Genomic DNA, 12112 nt, shown 5'->3' on the forward strand with positions numbered 1-12112 from the left:
TTTAGTTCATTAGGATTCTGCCTAAGAAACTAGAGTGAAACCTCACACTAGGTCATCAAGCCTGTGTACGAGTATTAAGTGAATTTCCTTCAAACAAAGGAACACCTATGGCAATGTTTCTGATTTTGAGATTTAAAAAAGTACTTCACTGTATTAATCTTATTATGCTGGTTGGTCTTTAAGGTAGTGTTGATTTCATCGACTTAAACTATGAACAAAAATGATTGTTAACTACCATTTTTCAAAGAGGAAGACTGGGCTAAAACTAGCTAAAGTCCTCTAAACTCTAAACTAAATTGTCAGTGCTGGCCTGTTGGACATTCAACATACAGGATATTTCTCCACTGTGCATTTAAGGTATGTCAGTGTTTTCATCAGTATGTCTAAATTCAAATTTAGTATTAATATTGCATTAATTCAGGTTCTTTACATTAATTATTTTACAGAATGGCTGATAAAAATTTGTTCAAATAAAATTAAATGGCTTGACTAAAAGTAAGGACTAAATGTAAGGACATTTTATTGACTAAAACTGGACTAAATGTTTCTGAGATTTTGACTAAAACTAGACCAAAATTGTCAAGAGTGAAAATGACTTAAATGAAAAGGCAATATAATCCAAAGACTGAGAATCAATTTAGGTAGCTGCTTTATGGGTTTTTCTTTTAAGCAGTCTTAGAGGTTCCTAAACACATGACATAAAAACCTTGTAGTGTATGAAATAGCAGAAGATTTTACCATTTGGAATGCTTAAGTCATGCTGTATAAATTTGCCCAGTGGATTTTCCAGCTATTCCTTTCATAGACTTACTGACTCCAGGGCTGTTTCTAGCCATTTTGGTGCCCTAGGCGAACTTACAATTTGGTACCCCCCCAGCCGCCAAATGTGTGGGTAAAGATGCATATTTCTTAAAAAATGCAGAAATATTAATAGTAAGGTTTTTATTTAGTCTGTAGCGTGTGCTTTTAAGCTTTTCAAACCAAAAAATTACAAAAAACCAAAACGTTTTTTCAGTTTGGCAACAAGCATGAAATTTCCATGTTGTGATCAGCTGGGTCAGTCTGTTTATTAAAATCCAAGATAGTTATTTTTACATTCATCAGTAATCTAACCTGACACGCCAGATGGATTTGTTTCACACGTCCATCTGGGAAAGCTCCAATAGGAAACATTTGAGAAAAGGCAGAGGATTTGAAAAAAACTCGGAGCGTGATTGGATGAGCCAATAAGAGCAACAAAACATGCGACGTAGCTGCTATCGAGCTCCGCGTGCGCAGCTAGTGAGGAATAATGCGAAACATGGTGACTATAGACATGTAAGAACTCGACTTTTGTCATTTTTGAAAAGAAAACAACTCACTGCTGTTCTTTGTTCTTCTTTTCATGAAGACATGTCATCAAGTTCTGATGAAACTGATGCTTTAGCAGCATCCACACAAATCTCTTCCTCCATAACTGCACCAGCTCCTGCTGCTGTTTGTTTATGTAACGACACTGCCCCTCGTCGCTGATTGGTCCTGTCACTGTCTAACCAGGCCCAAACGGTTCAGACGGGAGCTTTGCAAGATGGATTAGCCAGTGAGACACAAGAAAACAGGCGTATCCATCTGCTTTGCAAGGTTATCAGTAATCAGAGATAACAAACTTTTACCAAAGTTAAAGACTTAATGTTTTAAGAAAACATTAGAGGCATAGACCCCACAAGCCACCCCATGGCTCCACCTCTGACTGATAAACTTATCCACCACACAGGATTTACACATCATATCAGCACAGTGTCAGAAACGTAGGGTTATAAACATATTAGGAAATAATTAATTAAAGACATATTTCAAGAGCACCTGCAGCAGTTTTTAACAGGAATTATCCCTTTAGTTCTACTAAACGAAAAAAGTTAGAGGGCTGAGTTGGAATCAGGTCTGAATTTAATTTTTGCTTGCACTGAAACTGTTTAAGTTAGTAAACAAGGAACAGTCTAATTACTTAAAAGCGCACAAAAGCTTTAACGCTCCTCATAGCCCTGCAGACCTGTGAGCGTCTCCACTGCTCTGATGCGCCTCATGACGCACAGGAAGGGACACTGGCACAGAGATACTGAGTCAATATTCTGTTATTTAAGGGGAAATCCCTTCTATCCATAAAAATTGGCCTCTTTTCATAAAGCGTTTAATTTACGGACAAGGACAGGGACAGAAAGGGGCAAAAAGAGTAAAAACGAATCTCTATAGGAGTTCACTGAAGTACACTGTGCTTTCTAGCACTCGCGAACGATGATCAGGAAAATAATTCCACAAACAGCTTAAAAATCAAAGGATGTGTACATAAAGTCTGTAAATATGACCCTGACATTACTCTTATCAATATAACCAGGGCTTAATTAGTCCAGGCTTTGAGCTGTTATAGCTGATGTTTTTGGAGCGTGATGCCTGACGAGGATGTGAGAGTTTTCTTTTATGCTTCATTCAGTGAGAAAACTTTGACTAGAACAGTGAAAAACCTTATTTTTACAGGGCAGTGCTTAAGTGAATGCAGTATTATAATTTCTTAAACTGAACGCAGTCATTCCGTATTTTACGTGGATAGTCAGACTTTAGGAGGAACTGGACGCGCATGTTGCGGGTACAGGTGGGAGGGAAGGATGACACACACGCACCAGCAGGTGTTAATGATCAGGAAATCAGCAGGAACGGACAGGTAGGGTGTTAGCTGTCTGACACAGGGCTCTATCTCAACATCCTGTCCGTTCAGCGCTGTGTGAATGAGGAAAAAGAAAAGTTTTTTCTCTAAACGTCTTGCTCGGCTCCCAGTGTGCATATGTCGGGGGTGAGCATGGAGAGAGAGAGAGAGAAAGCGGTGAGGTGAGCCGAGCCTGGACTGTTTCACAAAAGAGGGGCGCAGAGGTTAGAGGAGTGCAGGAGTTGATGATCTGTTATATTGGTGGACCTATTCAAAATGTTCAGGGCTCCTGATGGCGCCCTCCTCAGTGTGGCGCCCTAGGCAACCGCCTATATCGCCTATGCCCAGAAACAGCCCTGACTGACTCATTTAATAGTGAGGTTATTATGTTTATTTTCTCAATATAGTTTAGGGCTTTTAATACCTTTATTGATAGAGAAGGAGTAAAGTGGATAAAAGAGATATGTGGAAAAGGAGCCACAGGCCAGACTTGAACCCGAGCACCCCACATAGTTGGGGCACAACCTAACCACTAGGCAATCTACGCCTCAAGTTTAACATTTTTAACAGTTAAAAATTAGCATCTCTTGTTTTCTTTTTTTTTTTTTTTTTTTTTTTTTTTTTTGTAGGGTATCTTTGTTTTCTGCTTGGTATGGTCAGTTGGTGCCAGCTGTGATGATTCAGGCCGCAATAAGTTTGATGTGGTAGTAAGGGAAATACTGAACGGACCTTTAAGTGAAGAAACCCGGGCCTGCCATGGAATTCTAGCCAACGTCGAGGCTCCGCCTAAAGAGCTTACTGTCCCCCTGCCTACTGAGGACACTGTGTACCAGTATCGCTTCATCAAAGAGGTAGGGTAGTTGCTGATGATTGTGGGTCTTAGCACCACACTGCCTTTGTCTCTCTGAATTATGCTAAAAAGACTACGGTTTCTAGAAATTAAGAAATAACACAAAAATGTATCTTCCAGGCACAGCTGAGAATAAAAATGCTTATTTTTCATAGTAACAGGGTAACAGTTTGCTCAGATATGACACTTGCATGCCTATAAAAACAACATATTTGTGTCAAATGTTAGACTTCTCTGTGTGTTGTGGTTCCTGGTTTTTTGTTTACCTTTGTTTCCTTTTCCCTGATTCCCTCTTTAGGGCCCAGGAAGGTGGGAGCTGTGGACAGACGAGCTCAAGACTGCTCCCTCCATATGCAAAGATGTGCAGTTCAATGAAATCATCGTGCCGACTGAGAATACAGTACGATACATGGCACTGATGGAGCTCCTTGTCACCCACCAGAAGCCCACTATTTTCATCGGCCCTACTGGTACTGGCAAGAGTGTCTACATTACAGTGAGTCACCAGCTATGAATTGTTGCAGTAATTCAGTGTATGGAGTGGATTATTATAATGGAAAGCATATTTGTTTTTACAGCGATGAATCATCATCACTGAGCATGATATGATAAACCTTGAAAATTATGATAGTTATTCCAGTGGGAAACAGATAAAGTTATAAGATGCTCATCTGAGATTTTCCTTCCTTATTTAGCTGTACTTAATGGTAATTTATTATTATTTTAATATTTGATTGCTACATTTGCCATCTTGCAGTTTGCAGTCCTCTTCCTGTGTTTCCTAGTACTCAGTGAATTTCAAGACTCCTAACTGTTCATGTGTAGAACAGCAGAAATTTTCACCCTGCCTTCATACCTTTTTAACTCATTTGCAGTTGCAGACTTTTTCTTAAGGTTTTCAAAACTTCAGGATCCATTACTTTTATGTTCAAAATAACGAAAGTACTGAAGTTTGGGGTTTTGAAAAAAAAAGGAGAAACACATGTGTTTTTCAACCCAAAGATGACGTAAGCGAAAGGAGACACAGCATGTAGTGATGGGTGATCAGATGAGAGCAAGTGCCGTAATCCTGTTGCTAAAACAAACTGGTGATATAAACAGAGATTATGTTATTTTCTGATTGTTTACCACTGGTTTAGCTCTTAACATATTTAAAACACACCAATACCTCAGCACAGACATGAAGGATGGTTCAGGATTTTTGTTTGATTGACGCTGAAGACGTGCTTCTTTTCAGCCTCTATCCTCGCCTGCTGTTTGATTTACCACTTGGCAAATCATTTTTTTTTCAGTCTTATTAGCGTCTAATAGAGATGCAAGCATTAATGTTGGTGTGTATTACAGACCGATAGAGAGGAGAAGAGAGACAGCGATGTCTCCTTGTTCCTTAAAGTTTCCCTTGGCAGTTGACCTGTGGAATGATGACAGCCTCACAGACCTGCACCCATAAAATGACTTAATTAAAAAAATAACAGACATTACAGACAGAGAGAAGAAACCCTTCTACTGGTTTATTAAAGATAATTCAGAGGGAATGTTTGAGTTTAGATAGACTAGGCCCTGTACATTTTTGTAGGAAAACCCTTGTTTTGCCTTTAATCACAGTTCTTATGTGCTGATGATAAATCTAAAACATTACAAATGTTGCCATTTATGGGTGTCCTGGAGATCATTTTTGTAGCTGTAGTATTGATTCAGGTATCAGTGATGTTTGATTTTAACTGGTATTACATAGGTTCTTTGCAGATGATGTTACGTAGCGGAGAACTCCATATGGGGGGCAAGAAGGGATTTTTGCATAGAGCAATGCTAACGAAATGCGAAATGTTCTAAGCTGTTTGAGACTTTGGGAGGCATTCACAGTTTGAAAACAAAAACATTCTTAATTCTTAAAGGGGACATACTTAACCCTTTTAAGACAAGTTTATACTGGTCTCAGAAGTCCCAAAAACATGCCTGTGAAGGTCGCTGCTGAAAAAACATACAAACTAGTGGATTTTTGTATGTCTAAAAAACCATCTGTTTCAGCCCTGCTCAGAACAAGCTGTTTCTGTGTCTGTGGCTTTAAATTTTACTGAGCTGTCTGACTCTGCCCCTCTCAAGAAATGGATGTGGCTTAATGGATGTGGCATTCCTGATCAGGAGAGGGGGACAGAACTGTCTTCCAAGCGGGGAGGTCCAAACGAACCTGGGGGCCGGGCTAACTCCCCACATGACATTATGAGGGAAAAACTGAGAACAGCTTGTTTTAACACACATTTCCGAAAGGTGGAGAAAAAGAGGTGGGGAGTGAATGGATTTTTCTGGTATTTGAAGGGATTGTGGACAGGCCAGGGCCACATATTTTTGTTAGAAAAGCCTAAAAAAGTGATTTTGCATAATATGTCCCCTTTAAGATACTTTTACGTCTGTTTCCATGTAGCGGTCTGTTTTGGTTCAGTACAGTTTTGCCACAGTTTAGCACTTTGATCTTACCTGTGTTTCCACCCAGCCTTCCTCGCTGCGATGAGAAAACCGTCTCTTTTGAGAGATTCAGATCTTTTGGCTCAGCTCTTCATTTGGAAATAGTTCAGCTTTTTAAATGTTGATTATATAACGACAAAGGGTAGAGGAAAGGAAACTGGCGCCAAAGTCGATTCGTGGGACAGGCCCATTCATGAACCCCACATCATTACTCGGTCACCTACCTCCCAAGGTTTATTTAGTGATAGAATATCACTCTTTCAATTAAAAGCATGTTTGTGACAAAATTAGAAATTCTTCATCTGTTAAAGGGGCTCAGCTAGCCTCTTAGCTCAGTACAAGGCTCCTCGAGACTCTTGTCCCTCTTTCTTTGGCGTGACGTTTAGAAGGAGGTCTGTAGGACTGAGTAATATGAGATACTGATCACCTCCACACCTGATAAATTGATTAAACCCTGGAAAAAAGTCCCTTTTCTTTAAAATGTAGGGATTGTACTCAATGTATGTAGAAATTTTCTGATGGTAATTGCAGCAGGAAGGTCCATTTAAAGCTATAAAGTACTAACTTTCCTCCATTTCCTTTCATTCCTAATGGTTGTCCCTCACTTCCTGCCCACCTGGAGGATTTGGGATCACATGAATGCACTCCACTATATCACTTTAGTGGTTAAATACATTGAGAATTTGGACATTGCCCTGTTATCATACATTGTATGAAATTACAATTATGATTCAACGTATTCAATCTGTTTCTAGATCTAATTGCATTTGTCATGTCTGTCTGTTCTCAGAGGAAAAGGAAACTAGTTGTTATTACATGCAGACACACACAGCCTATGCTTTAAAAAGTCCTCTTTCTGTTTGATGAAAATGCATTTATTTCTAAGCAGTAGACTCAGCCCCGGGAAACAGAATAAATGTTGTAACCAACAAATCATTTGGAGGCAACACAGCTACAGGCACCAGGTGTGAAATGGCCACCTTAGAGGAATACTGAGCATCTCCTCAACAGACCTTCAGCTATTTATATCAAGGACTAATCCCCCCCCCTTCTCTGTACTTCATTAGTTCTTCCATTAGTGTGCTCAAACTTGAGACTCAAAGGTGAATAGAGATCATCTCACTTGGGAGCCTGCCTTGTTCTCTACTTCCTGCATGTCTATGTGGTGGAGCTGCCCTGTCCCATGCTGCAACCAACAGACCGTGACTGAATCCTAAATCTGGCTAGAGATATAAAGGAGATCCAGAACTGGGACCATAAGTATATTATTGGCTTGTTGCCCACTCCTAACAGCTGTACACAGGGCTGCTTCACCTGCTTCAGTTGACTCTTGAGAGAGATCGAGAAAAGCTAGGTTGCTGGTTTATGATTCAGAAAAGAGGATGATGATGCATCCTGTGATCATTCATAATTTCCCTTTGATTATGCAGGTTATTACTTATGATTTCACAAGAATTTGTGTTAGATCAGTCTGTGTACAGGGGAGGCTGAGCACAAATTGCACATGATAAAAGTACCACGAAAAGATCAAATCCAGCTGAAAGGCATCAGTATGAAGCTTGACTTTGATTCTTTTCTGTTCAGGCTACAGAGAAATTGTATTTTATGGTAATGACATTTCATAAAGCATTTTTTATTCATCTGTCCATAAGGACTTTTGTATACCTTTGTGCAGTATCAAAGACTCATTGATTTTTACCCTTAGGACCTGCAGAAATTTTCTTTACAAGTTGTCCTTAGTGGGTGTTTAACTTTCTACATTATTTCAAAGTAATTAATTGGGATTAATTTAGCCTCTTTTTAAATTAATGAATTAACCTCTAAATTACACTTTTAATTAGATTATAAAACTTAAAATGAATCCCAACACAGGATATGTCAACTTATTAATTTTACTGAGTGAAGAAAAATTACTACCAAAATTTCTGAAAATAGGAATTCATGAAAATTTTAATGAGTTATAAATTAATTGAACTATAAAGATATTAATTTACAACCAGAGAAGAGTTGAACTGAAGACGACTGTGGGAGGATTTGCAGGGCAGCTTAGGGCTGTTCCCAACACAGATGGAGTAAACTGTGAGTCTGATTCCTCAGAAAACATTCTGGGGTAGATTTTAAATGGACTCTATTTCCTTTAGGAAGTACCCGTTGGGAAATCTGTGTCCATTTACACTGTGCTCCAAATTATTATGCAGATTTTGTTTTTGTTCATTTTTGCTAAATAGTTTATCTAATGGAAGTCAATAAAATGTTTCATCCCTCAACAATTATATTGTAATCTGGATTTTATTCAACAAAATTACCAGTGATGACAATGGCTTTTTTTTTGCCAAATAACTTGAAATGCAGTTTTCCAAATTATTATACAAAACAGAGTTTTAAAACACTCAATAGTTTCTAAAGGACTGAAAACAGAAATCTGTTTTCATTTTTTTCCTCAAATCAAAGCTATTTCAATCAAAACATCTTTACAGATCAAGTTTCATATTAACATAGGAGCCCTTCTTTGATATCACCTTAACAACTCTCTCATCCATTGAACTTGTAACTCGTTGTAGAGTTTCTGCCTGTATTTCCTTTGAGGATGCCAGAATTGCCTCCCAGTGCTTCTGTTTTCAGGTAAACTGCCATCCACCCTCACAGATCTTCCTTTCCAGGATGCTCCACAGATTCTCAATAATGTTGTCCTGCTCCGGATAACACAGTTCATCTTTTTATACCATGGCAGAAAATGGGCAGTTAGGAACTCCACATATTTTGCTGAGGTCATTTTGACACCTTTATGCACCTTAAAGGGGACTACCAACTCACTTCCATTGTTATGGGATTTTTTTTTTTTTTTTAATTTACTGATTTTATTTTTTTTTTGTCACTTGTTACAATAATATACCCTATAATTTGTTCAGTGTCACCATTTTGTATTCATGTGACTTATATGTAAAGATAATCACAGCGATAATGTCCTTCAAACTAAAGTCTTAAAAAAACAAAAAATCATGGAGGAATACAGTGGTTGTTAGACAGCTTGAGATAATGTCAGTAGGCAGTACAACAGTTGGGGAAAACAAAACATACATGTCCTCTCTGCAGCATTTGTTACAGTTGACCACAACATTTTATGAAACAGATTAAAATAATGGATGGGGCAGTCTGGAACAGCCCTAAACTGGTTCAAAACCAATGACTTTAAGACAGGGAGACCTTTGTTTACATTGGAGACTGCAATTCAGATACAGAGGGTGTTAAGTGTGGACTACCCAAAGGTTCCATGCTTGGACCTCTATTATTTAACCTTTACATACTCCTACTTCCACATGTAATTCAAAAATACAATATATAAATTACCAGAATTATGCAGACAATTCACAGCTTTACAGTAAATTATTTTTAAAAGGACTTAATTCCATAAACTCCCTCACTTAGTGTCAGATGACCTGGACTTTTGGATGTCAGAAAACTTTCTACACCTCAGCAAAGACAAAACAGAAATACTCATATCTTTTTTGCATGTCTCCCCCACTCTCTAGTAGGCAACTGGTGGCCCACAGGTCAAAATTGGCCCACCACCAATAATACCTGGCCCGCCAGATGACATTGATTAAAAAACTGATAAAAAAAAATATATATATATATTATATATATACATACATATATATATATATTTGCTATCACAAAAACGACAATTCCACACAGATTTCAGAACAGTAATTCAAAAGTCATGACAAAATGTGAGTAAATAAAATAAAGCAGCATCTGCTTGACTTCAGACACACACTGGCTTGAGGTAGGAAATTAATTGTCACATGTGTGCTCTGAGAAAAAGGAGAAAAAAAGAAAAATTGCTCTCTGTTGCCACTGTAACAGACAAAGTGCAAAATCTCTTTCATTGAATTAAAACAAATAACAAGCTTGGCTCAAAGAGCAAATAAATACATAATAACAGCCTGTAGCAAATTCATTGATTTTAAATAAATAACTTTATTAAATTGCGTTTTTGTACAATTATGATAGTATAGATGAGAAAAAAAGTATTTTTTAGTAGGAAAGACAGGCTTTGCCTGATGAAGACGTAATTTTGGCCTGCCATTGAGTTGGTCAGAAAAAAACCTGGCCCAAGGCCAAACTTAGTTGCCAACCCCTGCTCTAGTCCCTGTTTCTGACTCTATCCACTGTCCTCCTCTGTCATATGAAGGCACAAAAGCCAAAAATAAAACAAACAATAAAAGAAATACTCATCTCTGGTTTTTAAACTCGAAGACACAAAACCACTACTCACCTCTGCTCAGTCTCTGCATGGCTGAAGCTCAGAATCTCAGAGTAATACTAGACAGCGATTTGAATTTCAAAAGCCACATCAGTCAAATCACAAAATCAGCAAAAACTTCACCTGGATTACTGTAGTGGTTTACAGCTAATTCAAAATGCTGCTGCAAGAATTTACACCAGAATGAAAAAGTTTGTGCACATCACACTAGGACTTTAATCTTTCCACTGGATCCCAGCTCAAACTAGGATTGATTCTAAGATTCTGTTACTTGTATACAAAGCACTGGATGGCTTTTCCCTTCAGTACATTAAATACATGCTGATAAGCTATACACCAGCTAGAACTCTCAGGTCTACAGGCAGTGGCCTTTATGCCCTGAGTAAATGGAGCGCCCTGCATGAAGACCTTGGAGGGGCTCAAACATTAAATACTTTAAAAGCAGGTTAGAAACTTTACTGTATGCATCAGGTTATGGTTAGAATTTATTACAATGATGGTTGCAATCACTTTATTTGTGACTTTGAAGTCACAATGTGTGTATGACATGTGCTATACAAATAAAGTTTGATTTGAATTGTAAGAACCAGCAGAACTGAGGATAACATCTATTCATCTTTGTTTTATGTCTTGCCCAGGACTTCCTGTTGAATCAGCTGCAGAAGGATGTGTACAGCCCATTATTCATCAACTTTTCTGCCCAGACTACAGCTGCCCAAACTCAAAACATAATAATGTCCAAGCTGGATAAGCGGCGCAAGGGAGTGTTTGGTCCTCCTGTGGGAAAGAAAATGGTACAACCCCTTTATGATTGTGTTGGATGTTTGTTTTTTTAAATTTTACTCTCCTCACTAAATTCATTCACAAAAGGCTTGGCTTGTAAAATGAAGTGCACATCCTAACAAACACTGGGGTGGATAAGTGTTTCAAATAACTCGTTACTGTAGCCCTTTTAAGGCAAGTGCATTAATTTACATCTTCTTAGGTGGTGTTTGTGGATGATGTGAACATGCCAGCCAGAGAGGTTTATGGTGCCCAGCCGCCTGTAGAGCTGCTACGCCAGTGGTTGGACCACTGGAACTGGTATGACATGAAAGACTGCTCCATGATCAAACTGGTGGATATCCAGATCATATGTGCCATGGGACCACCTGGTAAGCAGCAGAGTTAACCAGAGTATATTGTAAGAGCAGTGATACTCTGTTAAAGCCCTGTATTTGGTTGACAAATGGTCAGCTGTTAGATAAAGTGAATACTTTTTGTCCCTCTGTCTCTTAACTGCAGCTGAAGTGTTGTTGAGTTAGTGTCACAAATCCCTTGCTGCTGCTGTTTTGTGGAGCTTGTTATTGCCTTTAAGTGCTTACAGATAACAGATGTTTACCACATCCACCTGCACTAACAGCGCTTGTGTAAACATGAAAGCGTCTCCATCCACTGAGGCAGCAAGAAGGGATGGCTGTGAGAGAAATAGGGTTGGTGCCGCAATCAAGTGCCAGCACAGCTATAGTGTTTGCTCATGATGCCTGTGCTCACAGTTATTTTGCTTTTCTAAGCCGCTGCCCCGTTAGGCCATGGCAACCACTGAACCCACTCCAGGGAAAACAAATGAGAAGCACATTTTTACCTGTTCCAGTTATTTTGAATCCTACTACATTTTCTCACTGAAAACACAATGTAACTCCATTTTGAAACCATGTAGCAAAAGAAAAACAAAAAAGAAAAGGTCAAAATTGAGAAAAGAAATGACAAATATTCTGAAATAGTAACTGAGTGCCATTAAAACAGTGTACTTAGTAAAGACAAAATGAGCTAGAGGACCTATAAAAGATCTGATATAAGTCAAGATTATTGATGT

General features: G+C 38.6%; 1 protein-coding gene across 1 annotated transcript in view; it reads left to right on the forward strand.

Annotated features, from left to right (window-relative positions):
- Positions 1–12112, forward strand: part of dnah7 (dynein, axonemal, heavy chain 7) — a 137410-nt gene that overhangs the window by 64329 nt on the left and 60969 nt on the right. Inside the window, exons 35-38 of the mRNA XM_041807667.1 lie at positions 3307–3528; positions 3826–4023; positions 10896–11051; positions 11243–11411. Of these exons, the coding sequence (XP_041663601.1) occupies positions 3307–3528; positions 3826–4023; positions 10896–11051; positions 11243–11411 (745 nt within the window). The remainder of the gene's footprint in view (positions 1–3306; positions 3529–3825; positions 4024–10895; positions 11052–11242; positions 11412–12112) is intronic.

The sequence above is a fragment of the Cheilinus undulatus genome, linkage group 15 (assembly GCF_018320785.1).
Source record: "Cheilinus undulatus linkage group 15, ASM1832078v1, whole genome shotgun sequence".
Lineage (NCBI taxonomy): Eukaryota > Metazoa > Chordata > Actinopteri > Labriformes > Labridae > Cheilinus > Cheilinus undulatus.